This window comes from Pantherophis guttatus, chromosome 3, assembly GCF_059756535.1.
Source record: "Pantherophis guttatus breed Tessera chromosome 3, ASM5975653v1, whole genome shotgun sequence".
Taxonomy (NCBI): Eukaryota; Metazoa; Chordata; class Lepidosauria; order Squamata; family Colubridae; genus Pantherophis; species Pantherophis guttatus.
Genome location: NC_142065.1, coordinates 146,232,161 through 146,248,944, shown reverse-complemented (window position 1 = coordinate 146,248,944; position 16,784 = coordinate 146,232,161). Strand labels below are relative to the sequence as shown.

Sequence of the window (16,784 nt, the reverse complement as noted above, 5' to 3'; positions counted from 1 at the left end):
GGTTGTCCCCCTATTTACAACTTGTCAAATTCAGATTAGCTAGGATCCATGTTTACATATGAACAAGTACAACTTTAGAAGTCTATGAAAGACCTTCTCTTTCCCAGGTCCACAATAACACAGAAATCAAACTTGCTCATAATTTTTTTCTAGATGATTTGTAGGTGTGTGTATTCTCCAGCCCCATTCATTCAATCCTGTTTCCAATTTAGTATGCCCTAAGAGGGGAATTAAAGCCAAAGACTTTCTTGTGCAAGTAGTGATACAAGATCGAACTATAGCAGCTAAATCTTGATCTATTTTGCATATGGATTATTGCCATCTTTCTGGGACAGAGTTACGGGTCATTATCTGCAGGTCTATACAGAAGATATACGATATACATAGCCATGTCTAGATACTCTGTGTTTGTACTCTAGTTTGTCCTTCCTTCATTTTTTGAAGGCTGGAGAATTTGTCCAGAACAAACCTGGAAAGAATCCTTGTGAATTGTGGAAGTTAACTGAAAGGGCTAATCACATATGGCAGAGAAATCAACACATTTCTGCCTTAAAGGGAGCCTTTATTCGTTTTAAAAACCTAAAGAAGCACAATCTTACGAGCCGGCTAAGTTGTAAGTTTCTTGTACAAAATCAAGTGGTACAATTGTTTACACAATTTCTGAATAAATTTTTTTTTAAAAAATCATGGTCTTACTAAATAATACATCAAAGTTAATATATCTGATGACTGCAATAAATTATACCTTTAGTTATTTACAGAAATCTTCTTAAAATGCAAAGTAGTCAAAGGGAAGTGCACTGTTGAAATTTTGCCTGGACATTTATCTGGAATCTGACATTAGAAATAAGGTTCATATACCATTGAGATGTATTTTTCTCAAATTAAGAATATGCCTCATTATTACCAGTAAATGTAAAGTAGTTGTACTTCTGACTGCAGCTTTGCCTCATTTCCACCTTGTCAACTTACATTATTCTGAAGAGCAATCAGGTAAGTGTCTCTTCTTTAGTAAACGTCATTTTCTTTCCCATTTCAGGAAACCATTTTTTTTGAAAAAAAGCAAAAACATGTAGTTTGAAACTCCTCAATTCCTCCATATGTCCAGTGGAGTTTCATGTTTTTGTCTAAGGAATAGTGGGTTCATGTGCATGCTTGGTCATGGTGATGCCAAGATACTTAGAAAGTCAGAATTAGCAATAGGATGTAATTGTAGAAAATGCCTTTGAAAATAACACAGAAGCATCTTCCTATCTGTCTGATAATTTTGTCTCTAAAATACCCCCTTCTCCCCAAAATGGTAGCTCAACCAAGGTTGTCCTAATTATTAAGAGGCATATGATCAGTTCTTTTATTTGAAAAGACAATGTATAAAAGCTGTCTTTAGCTTCTAAAGGAAGCAATTTAAGTGAAACAGTTCATCAAAATAGAAGACATTTTCTTGCAGTAGTTTCCAGGATCTCACATATTTGGTTTCTATGCCTTAACAAAGTTTCGTTAACTTCTATGCAGTTGTAATTTCAACTTAAAATTGTGCTTTTTATTCCTTAGGCAGACTCCTGTTTTCTTCTTGAGATATTATCCAAAATGTGAGGGACGCTCGTTTAGTAAGACTGAAATGTAGTTCAAACATCAGGTTACTTTTGTCACATCTCTCTTTGTATTCACAGGATCCGTATTGTTTAACTTGCTCTGCTGGCCTACTTAAAACTTATCAGATCAAAAAGCAATGAGTGTGCAAATACTTAACAAGGAGTAACAGAATTCTTTGCTTTTCATTATTCTTTCTTAAGGCACAAATGCTGTTCCAGAAGCATTGGATTTTCTTTTTTGCTGCGTCTTGTAAAGATACTTTGTCAGTGACACCCACAAGCTCTTACCACCATATTCCTGTATTTTTTCAAAATGACGTTGGAATTGTCATCAAAGTAAAGAACTGAAATTGCATTAAGTTTTGTAGGAGCACAACATGGTTTAGGAACGTTCTCTGGATTCATTAGGTGAACCTGTTTAAAGAAATTGATAATATTACCTGTAATTTCAACTTGGTCCTTCTTAAACTGTTTTATCTTATCCATCTGAGATTGGGGCATGTTTATCAAGTTGGCCTCTATGTCTATATAGCCACCCTATGCTCTTACTCAATTTTGCAAGCCTATACTATTATTTTTAGCTACTTAAAGTGAGGTGCAGTTGTACATTTTCATAAAAAGTTAATGAAATTGCCCAACTGAGGTATCCCTCTGTTTTCTATAATCCTGCTAGTATTCCCACCACTAACATTAATGAATTAATTTATTAATGCCAAAATTATCTACCTATTTCCATGTAAATTTAACCAAGTCTCAGTCCAGATATGCTGAAGAAATCAGTTATATTTCCTTCAGGAGGAAAGACAAGTTTAAATCCTTCAAAATAATTAGAGTTATGAGCCTTGTAATATATATACACATATACTCACCAAAGTTTGCACAATGGCATGATTTGTGGCATTCATATGAGCATTGAGAGGGAAAGAGCATTCTCCATCACAGTAGTTTGCTGCATAACCCTTTGGTGCAATTATCCAATCCTTAACAAGAATATTATATGGGTTAGAACTCAGGTTAATTAATACATACAACAGGGACACCGAAATCAGTGTTTCTGTATTTGCAGGATGTTATAAAATTGTTTACTATGTCTTGAATTTTCGACAATATAACAAAATAATTTCTATAGTGTAAGGCTGTTGTCTTTATGTAATATAAAAGACCGAGGAAAGAGATAGTAAACCATTCTTTATAACATCCTACAAATTCATAGAGAAACACTGATTACAGGAAAATCTTTATTGTTGCTTCTAATACTGACTTTCATGCATGACTCAACCTTCCAAGGTGGGTAAAATAAGAACCCAAAATTGTTGGGGGCAATATGCTGACTCTGTAAACAACTTAGATAGGGCTGTAAAGCACTGTGAAGTGGTATATAAGTCTAAGCGCTATTGCTTTTATTAAAGCAATTCTGAATCTTCTCTGCCAATCCTATAGTATGAAGAGTATACTCATATACAGGTAATTCCCATTTAGCTACCACAACTGGAAACAGTAACTTGGTTGTTAAATGAAGTCGCCACTAAGTGAAATCACAACTGTGCCTTATGATCTTACTTAGCTTTGCTTTGTTTTACAGACATGCAAAGATCATAAATGTAAAAATTGATCACTAAGATATAGACATGGTGAATGTCTATAGGACAGACGCACAGATTCTATCACCTCAGCTTTGTGTGCCATGTCAAAGTGGGCAAGGATATAGTGTGTTCTGGAAGGGGGTTTCAGGATTTTTAAGGGATTAAAAAAATGATCAAAAGAGTTTCTGCTTGGAGTTAGATTGCAAACGATTTCAACCCCTCCAAGCTTTAAATCCTCATTTTACACTTGCATGCCCAGTATATGCAAATAAAAAAAAACCCTCGCATTTTGGTTCTACCTACTGTGAGTGTTTAGAAACTACAAGAAGGATCCTGACATTTCTTGCACCCCTGATGTTTAATGGAGAGTGCATTTGTTTCCATAACTTCCATAACAGTTTTGCTGACCCTGTCCAAAATCCATCAGGAATGGAGAGGACTATAAATATTATAAAGTAAACAAAATAGTATTAGGTATGTTCTAGAAAACACTTGAAAAAGCATTTTATTGCAGCCTATAACTAAAATTTGCTCTTCAAGTGATATTTATGACATATATAACTGAGCAGGATATTCAAGGAGTTTTCCTTTCTCCCTGCATGTACTTCTATAGAACTTGCACAAATCTAATCTGCTAAAAAGAAAACCAGCATCAATATCCCAGATAGTATTTTAAGGCCACATTTAAGACAGAAACACCGCATACCTGCCATCCCAAGTCTTGGAAGCTAACATAAAGTTCATGCTTTCTGCAAGCCGTTTTTAGGTCGCTGCTGTTGTAATCTGTTAGGAGGTATTAAAAAAAATGTTGGAAATTGTAATTGTAAGTTGATGGAAGATGCTATAGTTCTTAAAGCAAGAGTGGGCAATTTTTAATAGGCAAAGATGCAGATAGCACATGGAAGACAAAAACCATAACAGCTACTACATAAATGGGGCATTGCTACACACATTATTTTCTTGCAGGAATTTTTAAGAATAAAAAAATAAGCACTGTTTTTAACTCTGTGAAAGCAGTTTTAAAAACCACAGCATTTAGTTTCCTCAGGATGTAATCCTTGACTTACAACCAAAATTGAGCCCAACATTTATGTTGCTAAACTAGACATTTGTTAAGTGAGTTTTGCCCCATTTTATGACCTTTCTTGCCACAATTGTTGAATCACTGCAGTTGTTTAGTTAGAAAGATGAATCTGGCTTCCCTGTTGACTTTGCTTGTCAGAAGGTCGCAAAAAGTGATCATGTGATCCTGGGACACTGCAACCGTCATAAATATCAGTCAGTTGCCAATTGTCTGAATTTTGATCATATGACTATGAGGATGCTACAATGGTTGTAAGTGCGAAAAATGATCAAGTCACTTTTTCAGTGATGTAACTTTGGTCGCTAAATGAACAGTTTTAAATCGAGGATTACCTATACAGAGTTGATTTTCAGCACTCAAAAGGGCAAAATTAAGCAGCCTGCTTGAATCAGACTATTCACACCTGCTTTAAAACACCTTACATTTTGCAGATTGTTGTTTGCAATTATCTGAGAGCATAACTTCAGCACCTGACAGGACCTGTTTTGGATTTTAGAAATCCAAAATCATTTTTTAATTCTTGTGCTACTGGACAGGAGATTAAAATTATTTCAAGAAATACTAGGCTAGCACAGGTTTGGGTTATTTTTTGTAAATTAATTTTTTTTAGTCCTGTTAAATGTGCGTAAAGGTGTTCTTAGTAGCAATCTTTTGGAAAACTCAGAGATAATAGGTCATCAGAGCAATACCGATGTGTTATGATAAGCAGTCCCTTTTTTCTTGCGCTATCCTGTACTCCCATCGCAAGTCTTGAATGCTTTGCTGTCCTACTATTTTACCTGGATGAAAGGGCAGATTTGTTTTTCATCACTGAGTTCTGGTAGGTGACCTGGTGATGCCAGACTTCACTCAGATCAATCCAGTGGTGAAATCCAATTTTTTTTACTACCGGTTCTGTGGGTGTGGCTTGGTAGGCATGGTGTGGCTTGGTGGGCGTGGCTTGGTGGGCATGGCAGGTGAAGGATACTGCAAAATCTCCATTCCCACCCCACTCCTGGGGGAAGGATATTGCAAAATCTCCATTCCCACCCCATTCGGGGGCCAGCCAGAGGTGGCATTTGCCGGTTCTCTGAACTACTCAAAATTTCTGCTACCGATTCTCCAAACTGCTCAAAATTTCCGCTACCGGTTCTCCAGAACCTGTCAGAACCTACTGGATTTCAGCCCTGGATCAATCCTCCTAAATAATCGACATAGCACCAGCACAGGTTAAAAGGGAGAAGCTCTTATAATCTATCAGAAATCTGCCTCTCCAAAGATTGGAGTTTTCACTGTAGGATGAAAACTGGGTACAGGTAGTCCTCAAGTTACAACAGTTCGTTTAGTGACCGTTCAAACAACAGCACTGAACAAAGTGACTTATGACCATTGTTCATGCTTATGACTGTTGCAACATCCCCACAGTTATGTGATTGACAACTGTCTCATATTTATGACAATTGCAATGTCCTGGGGTCATGTGATCACCTTTTGCAACTTCTGACAAGTAAAATCAATGGGGAAACCAGATCCACTTAACAACTGTGTTACTAACCTAAAAACTACAGTGATTCACTTAACAACTGTGGCAAGAAAGGTCATAATATGAGGCAAAATTCACTTACTAAATGTCTCACTTAGCAACAAAAATTTTGGGCTCAACAGTGGTCGTAAACAGTGGTGGAATTCAAATTTTTTTACTACCGGTTCTGTGGGCGTGGCTTGGTGGGTATGGTGTGGCTTGGTGGGCGTAGCAGGGGAAGGATACTGCAAAATCATTCCCACCCCACTCCAGGGAAAGGATACTACAAAATCCTCATTCCCTTCCCACTCTTGGGGGAAGGATATTGCAAAATCTCCATTCCCATCCCACTCTGGGGCCAGCCAGAGGTTCTCCAAACTACTCAAAATTTCCGCTGCCAGTTCTCCAGAACATGTCAGAAGCTGCTGAGTAGCATCCCTGGTTGTAAGTTGAGGAGTACCTTATTCTATGATCTTTAAAAATCAGGGGCCTATAGTACCTTTTCAAACTAATCAATTTTATTAAAAGGCATGAGCTTTTGTAAAGTACACTCCCTTCTAAGTTGATCTCTGATTTCCTCTATCACTAGGAAATTTAGGTGTTTAGGAGTATTTCTGCTTGGAGTTGAGCTGTTACATACAATTTAACCTGTTGGTGTTCTGCTGTCCAAATATCTTCCCTGTTTGTTTTATCCCAGAAAGTGTTTCCGTTAGCTCAGGAAATGGCTTATGGAGAAAGCAAGATAATTTAAGGAGGAGAGTTTATTACTTTATTGACTACAGAAAAGCCTTTGTGTGGATCCGAACAGAATATGGAATGCATTAAAGTTAATAAATTTGCCAGAAAGCTTGATTATTGTTATGAGGAATTTTTAAAATGAACAAAAAGCTACTGTAAGACATGAATGTGGGAGCAACAAAGTGGTCCTGAATGGGGAAAGAAGTAAGACAAAGGTATTTTGTCTCCATACCCTTTTAATATATTTTAAGAATGGCACAGGTGACAGCTGAAATCAAAACTGAAGGCTGAAACACTGACAATTTGAGATGTATAGCTGACATTAATTCTTTAACTGAATGTTAAGAAACTTGATGACCTCATTATGAAAGTAAAAAATGAAAAATCTGGGATTATGTGAAATATTGAGATGACACAGATAATGCCATCATGCTTTGTGAATTCTGAGTTGACCAGGAAAATATGAAAATGGTATTTAATTTTGTTGGGCTCAAGAATTAATAATGGAGAGAATGCTGAATGAAAAAAGGATTAATACACTAGAGATGAAAGTATGAGAAATTCATATAAATTCATGAAGAAAAAGGATATGTAACAACAAAGATCACAACAGCCATGGTATTTTTTTCCTCAGTAGTAAGATATGAATATGAAAAATGATAATTCATTAACACCAAGAGAAAGAAAATTGGCTTCTCCAAATTAAGGATTTGAGACAATTAAGATTATCATAAACTACAACAATGAAATTAATGAAGATAAGTTTGACTGCTCCTTTGAGGTAATTATGAGAAATCAATTACTCAATTTTTTTAGAAAGTGATTCAAGCAGATGATAGACTAGAAAAAAAATGAGTATACTTGGCAAAATTGAGAATAAATGAAAGACAGAAAATAAGGTCTGAGACAGGTTAAGATGTCAGCATTTGTAGATAAAATCAATGGCAGGACTAAATGGAAGATATATAACAAACAGTAACTCAGGAAGAAAATAACTCAGTTTCTAAGTAAGATTTAATCTACAATTCTTTAAAAACACACACAATTAATTAGTTCTTGTTTTTTTAAAAAAGCCAATATAATGTAATAGTGAAGGTGCTAAGACAAGAAACAGAGAGACCCGGGTTCTGGACCTCACTTAATTAAGCACAGAAGCCTGGGCGACTCTGACTCAGTCACTTACTAGAGTCCTAGAATGGGAAGGCCAATTAAAAAAAACATTTGAGCTATTTTTTATTGAAGGTAAATCAGTGATGGGTTTCAAATTTTTTTACTACCAGTTCTGTGGGCGTGGCTTGGTGGGTGTGGCGTGGCTTGGTGGGCATGACAGGGGAAGGATACTGTAAAATCTCCATTCCTACCCCACTCCAGGGGAAGGTTACTGCAAAATCCCCATTTCCTCCTGATCACCTGGAAGGCAGAAATAGATGAGGGCAGGGCAATCAGCATTTTTACTACTGGTTCTCTGAACTACTCAAAATTTCCACTACTGGTTCTCCAGAACTGATCAAAACCTGCTGAAACCCACCTCTGAATTGCAAAAGAAAAAGAAAAAGAAAAAAATAGATATGAATAAAAAACTTTTCATAAAGTGCTCAAAAATGACGTGTAATGAATAAGCATAGCCCAGCAGGTATGTAAGAGGTTACCTGTGATACTGGATGTCCTGGAAACATCTTGTGGTTGTGTGGAGCGGTTTCTGCTTTGGTCCCTGCGTCTGCTGGGTGCTGACCTAACAGTCCGAACATGAACTTCACTCACTTTAAAAAAAGCCACCATGAAAGGCTGTTTATCATAAGGGCCATCTCGACCTATTAGTCCTGCTTCTCTAGGATTTATACTGAGACCTATAAATTAAACCAAAAAAGGTAGTATGTCATATAAAGAGCAGTGTTTCTGAATAGCTCTTTTGAGCCAAGTAGATGTTTTCATACATGCAACATCTTACTGACCCTCCTTAATTTTTCCCTGCTTGTTCTTCCTATTCAATAGCTATTATCATTTATTTAAAAATTATAACATGAATATAGCAGTTGAATCAAATTTCTTTTTATTTCTCACAATTCTTTTGTCTTGCAAAATGTTTCCTGCATTATTTTTTAAAAAGTCTTGTTAGCAAATAATGGGAATCAATTAAATCACCTAGTAACTGCACCATATGAGCCTGGACATGTTGGATTTGCAAAGGGGGTAATCAATAAACCACAGTTCAAAAACATGAATAGCTGGATTGACATAGCAGAACTAACAACAAAACCAACTAAGCTATGCTGTGGATTCATGCAATATTTGAATCTGGCTAAGCAGCTAAAAATGGTATGCTTCCCCATCAATTGAAGCTGAAAGGCATTCTACCAACCTGTTTGATTATTAAAGATACATGGTCTATTGCAAAAATGAAATGTAACATGAGACCCCCACCAGCATCACATAAGTTCTATAGCAAGGGTGTTAAACTCACATCATCACGGTGTCGTCACATGACATATCGTGACTTTTTTCCCCTTCACTAAACTGGGCCTGGGCGTGGCCAGCATTTGATGCATCCGGCCCACAGGCCGTGAGTTTGACAGCCCTGTTCTGTAGCTTTATCAGATGTATAGACTGATAGACTAATGCAATATTTTATTATTGCAATTGTATTACCACTGCTGGTCTACAGAGAAAAGTAAGCAGTGTGATTTCTAATCCAGTCAACAGAACACATTGAAATTCCTGTCTACCTCCTAGGCAATGGTTCAATTACCCTACATCTACTAGTCATTCCTAGAAAAAAGTACTTTCAGAGAGTTTTTCCAACAACCACCAACAATATTCACAAGTCAGGAATTCTCAGTATTTCATAACTACAAACATGGGATAAAATAATCAAGAAGCTTTCAATCTGTGCTGTTGGATTCAGAGCCCAGTTATCATATCACAGCTGTGGGTCTGCATGAGCCAGATACATCATAGCTTAATGCTATAAACATAGCTTCCATTTAATGACAAGGACATTGGCCAGATGTTTAAAATATGTTGGTCTAATACCTACCATCTCTAGTCACCACACTCATCTGGAGTCCCAAATTATGCTGAGGGTTTATCACCCACATGTTGCTAGTAGCAGTGATGTCAAATTCTAGCCATCCTTCTTCTGAGGCCCATACTATTCGGGTGTCCAGCATAAACAAGTTCGAATTTCTGAAGGAAGAAAACGGGGGGATAGTTTAGGAGTACAAAAAGGACTGCATTAAATACTGAAATCATTAAAATAATGATTCCATTGCGTATTACTGTTATTTTATCCGTCCCTTTAATCCTATTTTTATAAGGATGGAATCATTATCATATGTAGATTGAAAAGATTCAGAAGACTAATAATGTAGATCAGGGGTGTCAAACTCATGTCGTCACAGCGGCATCACGTGATGCATTGGGACTTTTCCCCCCTTTGCTAAACCGGGCGTGGGTGTGGTCAGCGCGTGATGCATCCGGCCCATGGGTCGGGAGTTTGTCCTGATGTAGATATAAGCTCAAATTGTTTTCTGACATCTAGTGGTCAACCAGAATTTACAACTCAGATATGGTAGCCCAAAATTATTTTTATTGTAATGTCCTTCCCCAACTCTACTTAATGCTTAGGATTATAATTATTTTAATTTTCAAGTATTGGTTATATTATTACGTTATATTATCTCTAACCTGGTGTGTTATTAGTATAGTACAACACACCAGGTTAGAAGATATATAAGATGTATGCTTTTACAAATTAAGGGAATGGGAACAATGCAGGGGTGGGTTCTAAAGTTTTTTACTACCGGTTCTGTGGGTGTGGCTTATTTTGTGGGCATGGCTTGATGGTCATGTGACAATTATTTAGGATTTAGCAGAGGTACTGGTCTACCAGGCTTTTAACTGCTTGCAGAGCTGTACCGATCTACCCATTTATTTTTTGCAGGCACTGGTCTATTCATGTATTTTTGCAGGCAATGATCTACGCATGTATTTTTGCAGGCACTGGTCTATTCATTTGTTTTCTTTTAACACTGATCAGCTGCAGGGCAGCCCTTTGAAGCCCCGTGGCAAGAGTTTAAACAGTTTTTTTTCCCTCTAGCCAGCAGCTGGGACTCAGGAGGCAGCAATAGATTGGGGGTGGGGCAGGGCCGGATTTAGATGAAAAGAGGCCCTAGGCTATTCCATTTATGAGGCCCTTTCACTTATAGTGAAAGTGTAATTTTAATTTTGCTAACAATTTGAATGTAGACCCTCTTGATCTTGAGGCCCTAGGCTGAAGCCTAGTTAGCCTATAGGAAAATCCGGCCCTGGGGTGGGGCCAAATAAAAGGTAAAAATACCGCAGGGGTGGGGGGGCACCGGGGGGCAGAACCGGTTCGGTGATGTCATATTGTCACCGCTACCAGCTCGGGAGAACTGGGCTGAACCGGGAGGAACCCACCACTGGAACAATGTATGAAGCACATATACAGAGCTGGAACAAGACATGGCTACTTTCATGATTCAAAAAAAATGTTTTAGATGTTCTCTTGCAAATTGCAAAGCATCTCCTTTAAACAAATTGCACAACTCAACCAATTAATAGATTCAGTTTCTTCACATTCTTATATACTAAGTATGGGAAATATTCTTCCCATATTTTATGGGAAATGTTTAAATGTCTGAAACTCATATCCTTATTCTGGAGAGATACAGTCTAAAATTCTATTACCACCTCATTACATGTCATGTAATGGCTTCTCAGTCTTGGCAACTTCTAGATGTGTGGACTTCAACTCCCCAAATTTCCCAGCCAGTCACTCTGTAGAGTGCTTTCCAGACTTCTAAGGGGGTGCTTCAAGGTGGCAGCATGCTGCATGATTACATTCCTAATTCTGACCTTACTTAATATTTCCTAATTATTTTATACCAAACCTTATGAATTTTAAGATATGTGGACTAACTCCCCAGCAAGTCAAGGTTGAGAAACAATGCTTTATATAAGAGAAAAAATTTGTCCTATTATAAATTACAGCAATGAAAATCTAGAGAGATTGCTAATACTTTTTTTTAATCAGTTAACATGCTCATTTTACAATAAAAAAGGTATGTATCAAATATCCTGGCAAATACATTTTTAAATTAAGAGTGATTGCAAGAACAAAAAAATATCATATGGTACAAAATGGTAAGAAAAATGTATATGGCATGAGAGAGAGGACTAGAGAAAGAGAAACAGGATTACCATGCATTCCAGTTTGATTGGCATTGTCCCAAATTAAATTCCAATCTGGGGGTTCCACCTAGATTTTTATTTTTGTAATTGGAAAATAGGACTGTACAGTCCTATACAGACTGTACAGACTGTACAGTCCTATTTCCCATCATAGTCAGATTGTGGATTTAGTCATCAGCATAATGAGAAAGTTTAAATGGTAGAATAGAATACTTGCAGTTCAGGATTGATCTGTAATATCATCTGCCTTGAGGATATTACCTAGTCTGCCAATGAAATGTCTGCAAGAAAACCAAGCTCAGAGAGCACCAAGGACCCCACAATTTGACCTCTTCATTCGATAATTAGAAAGAACATTCATTAGAAAGAACATAGCTCCAACCTCCCTTTGTCTGTACTTTAACCATTTGCAAACACGGTAAGCTTAAGGAGACAGTACACATAAGCAATTATATCTTTTTTTAAAAAGTACAAAACAAAATTGGTTTAAAACAGCAAAAAAAAAATGCAAAATGGACAAATCTGTTATTTCTTGACCTGGACTTCTCTTAAGCTTCACGCTAGCATTTCAGTGAAAGTATGCTTCACTAATAAAGCCTCTAAATTTCCTAAACTCCTGGTAAAACTTCTTCAATATTATATATGCCTGAGAACAAGAAAAAAAAAACATGATTTACTGCTATATTTTCTGTGACTGAAAGCTGAGATCAGTTACTGACAGCAGTTTCGTTATTTATGTGTTGAATTCTATACCCCATCTTTTACTTTTCACAATATAAGGCAGCATTAATAATGCTCCTTTCTCCTATTCATCCTATTAGGTGGGCTGGGTTTAGCAAGTAACAGGCCTGAAGTTCCTGAGCTGACTTCCATGATATAAGGGGAGCAAAGACCTTGTATCTTCCCAGTTTTTAGTCCAGCAACTTAACCTCTCCATCAAATGGGCTCTCACTGTTTATTAGCAGCTGAGTCTGTAAACGAAGTCAAAATGATGTTAAAATAATAACGCATCATGATGTCATTGTGCAAATGACACAAATCAATGATATCACAATATAGTGAATCATTTGCCTGATGATGTCATGATTCACATCATCTTTCCCCTATATCCTATAACCTTCCTGGAGGCATCTATGCTTTTGAATAGAAATCAAAACAGCAACTTTAGAAATGGTTTGGAGTGAAATAAGCATAGCCACTTTCTGCTATTCATTAAAGTAGCATCAACTGTTAGGATTCCATGTGAACCAGAAAAAGACTGGCTGCTTTTAAGGAATTAGCTATACCCTTTATTTGAGGGGAAGGGAGGGGACTCACATTGAATCCTGAAAAGGGCATTGTTTGATTAATAGTAGAGAGGTGCTGTGCTCATATAAGATTCAAAACACTTTTTCACAAAACATTTTCCATGAGTGCATGTTTTCATTGTGTCATTGTATTGATTGTGACTGTAAATTACTTTAATATTCATTTACATAGAGAAAATTTATTGGGATTTGATTGGTTCTCTTCAGTCCTGCCATTTGAACTACTATAGCATGCACACTTAAAACATCTCCAAATGCAGTCTTCAGCTAGCTAGAGAAGTCAAGGGGTTCTATAGATTTATTTTCTTTTTTTTTTCTTTTTGCCCTAGGTCTGGGGTGTCCAAACTTGGTCCCTTGAAGAGTGATGGACTTCCTCAGCCAGCATCCATTATAAATATGAGCAAGTTGCTGGCTGGGGAATTCTGGGAGTTGAAGTCCACTACTCTTCAAGGGGCCAAGTTTGGAAATCCCTGCCCTAGGTAAAGGTTCCCCTCGCACATATGTGCTAGTCGTTCCCGACTCTAGGGAGTGGTGCTCATCTCCGTTTCAAAGCCAAAGAGCCAGTGCTGTCCGAAGATGTCTCTGTGGTCATGTGGCCGGCCTGACTAATCGCCAAAGGCGCATGGAACACTGTTACCTTCCCACCAAGGTGGTCCCTATTTTTCTACTTGCATTTTTTACGTGCTTTCCAACTGCTAGGTTAGGAGAAGCTGGGACAAGTAATGGGAACTCATCCCGTTACACGGCAATAGGGATTCGAACCGCTCTTTTTGCCCTACAAGGTGGTTTTTGTGTGTGCGTGTGCATGTCAGTAAACACATTTTTTACTGCAGTAAACCTCTGTAAGAGTAAATAAGGTCAGCAAACAGATGATCTAGAAAAAAACAGTGCCCAGTCTACCTAAGCAAGATAGATGTGCTGGTAACACAGAAATCATTTATTTCTGGAATTTCCATCCCACATTTCTAGACCACAAGGCTCTCAAGAAAGGAAAAATTAGCTCCAGCTTTGAAAGAAGAGTGTTCATTTGCTTTTTTATAAATATCAACCCTACTTACTATTTTTAACCAATATATCCTGACTTTATATTTACAGCATTCATGAGACAAGTACTTTGCAACTGATTACAGTATTTTCAACACAATCTGAAATTTCTTTTTCTAAAATTCTATTTAAGGCTGTTGGAAAGAATCCTGAAGCTGTTTTATTTTTCTGGCACTGACTATTTAATAACATTTTATGTAATTAATAAAACAGTTGGTTTTGCTGGTTTAATAAGTACACTGTCAGACAAACATAATTTTCCTCCTTCTCATAGACATACATCACATCAAGCAATAAAAAAGTTTTAGGTATACCCTCAAAAAACCGTTTTTCCTTACAGTTACTATCCAATGCTTTAGCTGGTTTTTTCCAACCAGTCAGGTATATTTCTTTAAATTCAGGGAGAATAAACAGACCATTTTTTTTTCAATCTGTTGAGTTTCAAACAGAGACCTTCTTATTTTAATTACCTTTTAAGAACTGCAGGTTTTGGCCTGTCTTCAAAGGTCACTGTTACCCAGGTGCTTAACGGGACCATTACACATCAACAGCAATTTATGGAGCTATTAATTATCCTTACTCAATAAAACTTTCCTCATGCTCAACTTTTTTTGGATGTTTACTATTCTTCAATGACACATTGACATAACAGTCTAGACTCTGCATATTGGTAACCTCAGGCTTCTTTTAAAAAAAAACCTGCAGCTGTGACAGTTATATATGTATGTATCTTTCCTAATGCAGTTAAATTTGATGAGTTGATTAATTCTGTAGATATTTTGCTCCATACGTCACTGATATTTTCCCCTCAATCCAATGCTATTTTATGAGTAACCTTTCATTTCAAGCAGGCCTCTGATGATTAAGTGAAATGAAACTATCCTCAAATAATACATTTTCAGAAATAGAACATTTACTTCCATCTTCCACTTCTGAGCTATTTCTGAGTTAGGATCACAGGAAAGTGCCTTCTCGAGCTGAATAGTGATTCAGATATGAAAGCAAAAAGGTTCTTTGACTCAAAGGAACACAAACACAGCATCTGTCTGTAACTTGTGAAAGCAACTGTGTCTTTTTTGGAGATTGCGTACCTTCCTTTTGCAAGTGCTGTTTCCTATGAGTTAACTGAAATGCTCAAGATTAATATCAGTAATAAAATTGGTGGATAGTGTAACTTTTTGAGCTTTGCATACCGATGCAAACTATGAAGGTGTAGTTTTCAAATGTCTTTTAAACATATATTTAATTATTTGAAAAATGTAATTAAACAGTGGTGCAATATACAATGAAACAAACTAAATAAATGCACCTCTCTTTCAAATATTTTGAGGAAATTATTTTCTAAGTAGTGAATCTTAATGGCAAACTGCATCACTATATTCTGGACTTAAAACTGAAGCCAAACATGTACTCCTCACTTTAATGTCCCTGCTTTATCCTTTTTTGTTGACTACTCTGAGGATAATTTTATAAAACAAGACATATCACAAACTGCAAAGTATATTAGTCACTACCTTTTTTCAATTAGACATTCATAGAACTAAACATAGAACTTGTTGTTTGCAGAAGTGTAAACAACTGGGTGTATGATTTCGTTTAGTATATTTTTAATTCTTTCCCACATTATCGCCATAAATATTTTATAATCAGCATTTAACAGCAAGATTGGGCTATAGTTTTATATCTTTTGTTTCTCGGTGTTATCTTTGGGGATAAATGTTATTACTGCCTCCGTCCAAGATTTTGGTATCTTAGCTTGTTTCTAATGCTTCATTGTATATTTCTAATAATAAGTTCTCTAATGGTTTTTGAATTTCTTTATAAAATTCTGCTGGAATTCCGTCTGGGCCCGGGGTTTTGTTATTTTTTTTGCTTTTGGATTGCCCTCTTCAACTCTAGCATCATTATTTAGTATTTCATTTAGTATTTCATTATTTAGTATTTCATTTAGTATTTCCTTTGTTGAGTCCAGTAGAGTTGGGAGATTTCTTGCTTGTAAGTATCGTTTGATGTCCTCCTTTTCTATTTTCTTTCGACTATACAGGGTTTGAAAATATCTTACTGCTATATTCTTTTTTTTTTCCTTCTGATAGTGTGTTGTCCCTTCTTCATCCCCCAATTTAGCTAATTTGCTAAAATTTAGCGTGAATAGAAATAAAGATCTTTTTTAAAAAATGAACAGCTTTAATTCCACAAAATTAAAACAAAATGGTTCAAGAAATAGGAGATGATAGAATCTGAATTTTTATGCCTATGTTGGTTTCACGGTTTTAGCAGTAAGGACAAACCTGTTCTGATATTCTTGCAATACTTGATAGATGCTAATTAGAAAGGTTTGATTTTTAAAGCCTCCAAAAACACAGTCCTTGTAGATTCGGAACTCAGCAGCAGTAACAGCCTCTCCTTCTGGAATCTGAGACAAATTAAATTTGAACTCCTTGTGATGATGCTGATAAGGCATGAATTCCTTGTCATATTCAACTGTATAAAAAACAAGAAGATGACAATTATAATATAACCATAAATTCTTTCCCTCCCAGTCTAATTTTCAGAAATAAACTACATTTGTTTGTTTGTTTTTAATGACAAATTTGCCTCAGAAAATAAAGCAACTGAGAAATCTAAGAAAATGATATTTTATAAAAAGAAATAATCAGAATTGGGCAATTTCATGTTAGCAAAAAAGGAAACAATGTTTGTTCCATTTGGTTTTTGGCTTTTCTC

At 36.4% G+C, this 16,784-nt stretch overlaps 1 protein-coding gene across 1 annotated transcript in view; it reads right to left on the bottom strand.

The window, feature by feature from the left end:
• Nucleotides 1-541: 541 nt before the first annotated feature.
• Nucleotides 542-16,784, bottom strand: part of BMP6 (bone morphogenetic protein 6) — a 97,400-nt gene continuing 81,157 nt past the window's right edge. Inside the window, exons 2-7 of the mRNA XM_034429112.3 lie at nucleotides 16,349-16,541; nucleotides 9,533-9,681; nucleotides 8,148-8,345; nucleotides 3,882-3,958; nucleotides 2,462-2,572; nucleotides 542-2,006 (exon numbers count right to left, since the gene is read on the bottom strand). Of these exons, the coding sequence (XP_034285003.2) occupies nucleotides 1,857-2,006; nucleotides 2,462-2,572; nucleotides 3,882-3,958; nucleotides 8,148-8,345; nucleotides 9,533-9,681; nucleotides 16,349-16,541 (878 nt within the window). The 3' untranslated portion in view covers nucleotides 542-1,856. The remainder of the gene's footprint in view (nucleotides 2,007-2,461; nucleotides 2,573-3,881; nucleotides 3,959-8,147; nucleotides 8,346-9,532; nucleotides 9,682-16,348; nucleotides 16,542-16,784) is intronic.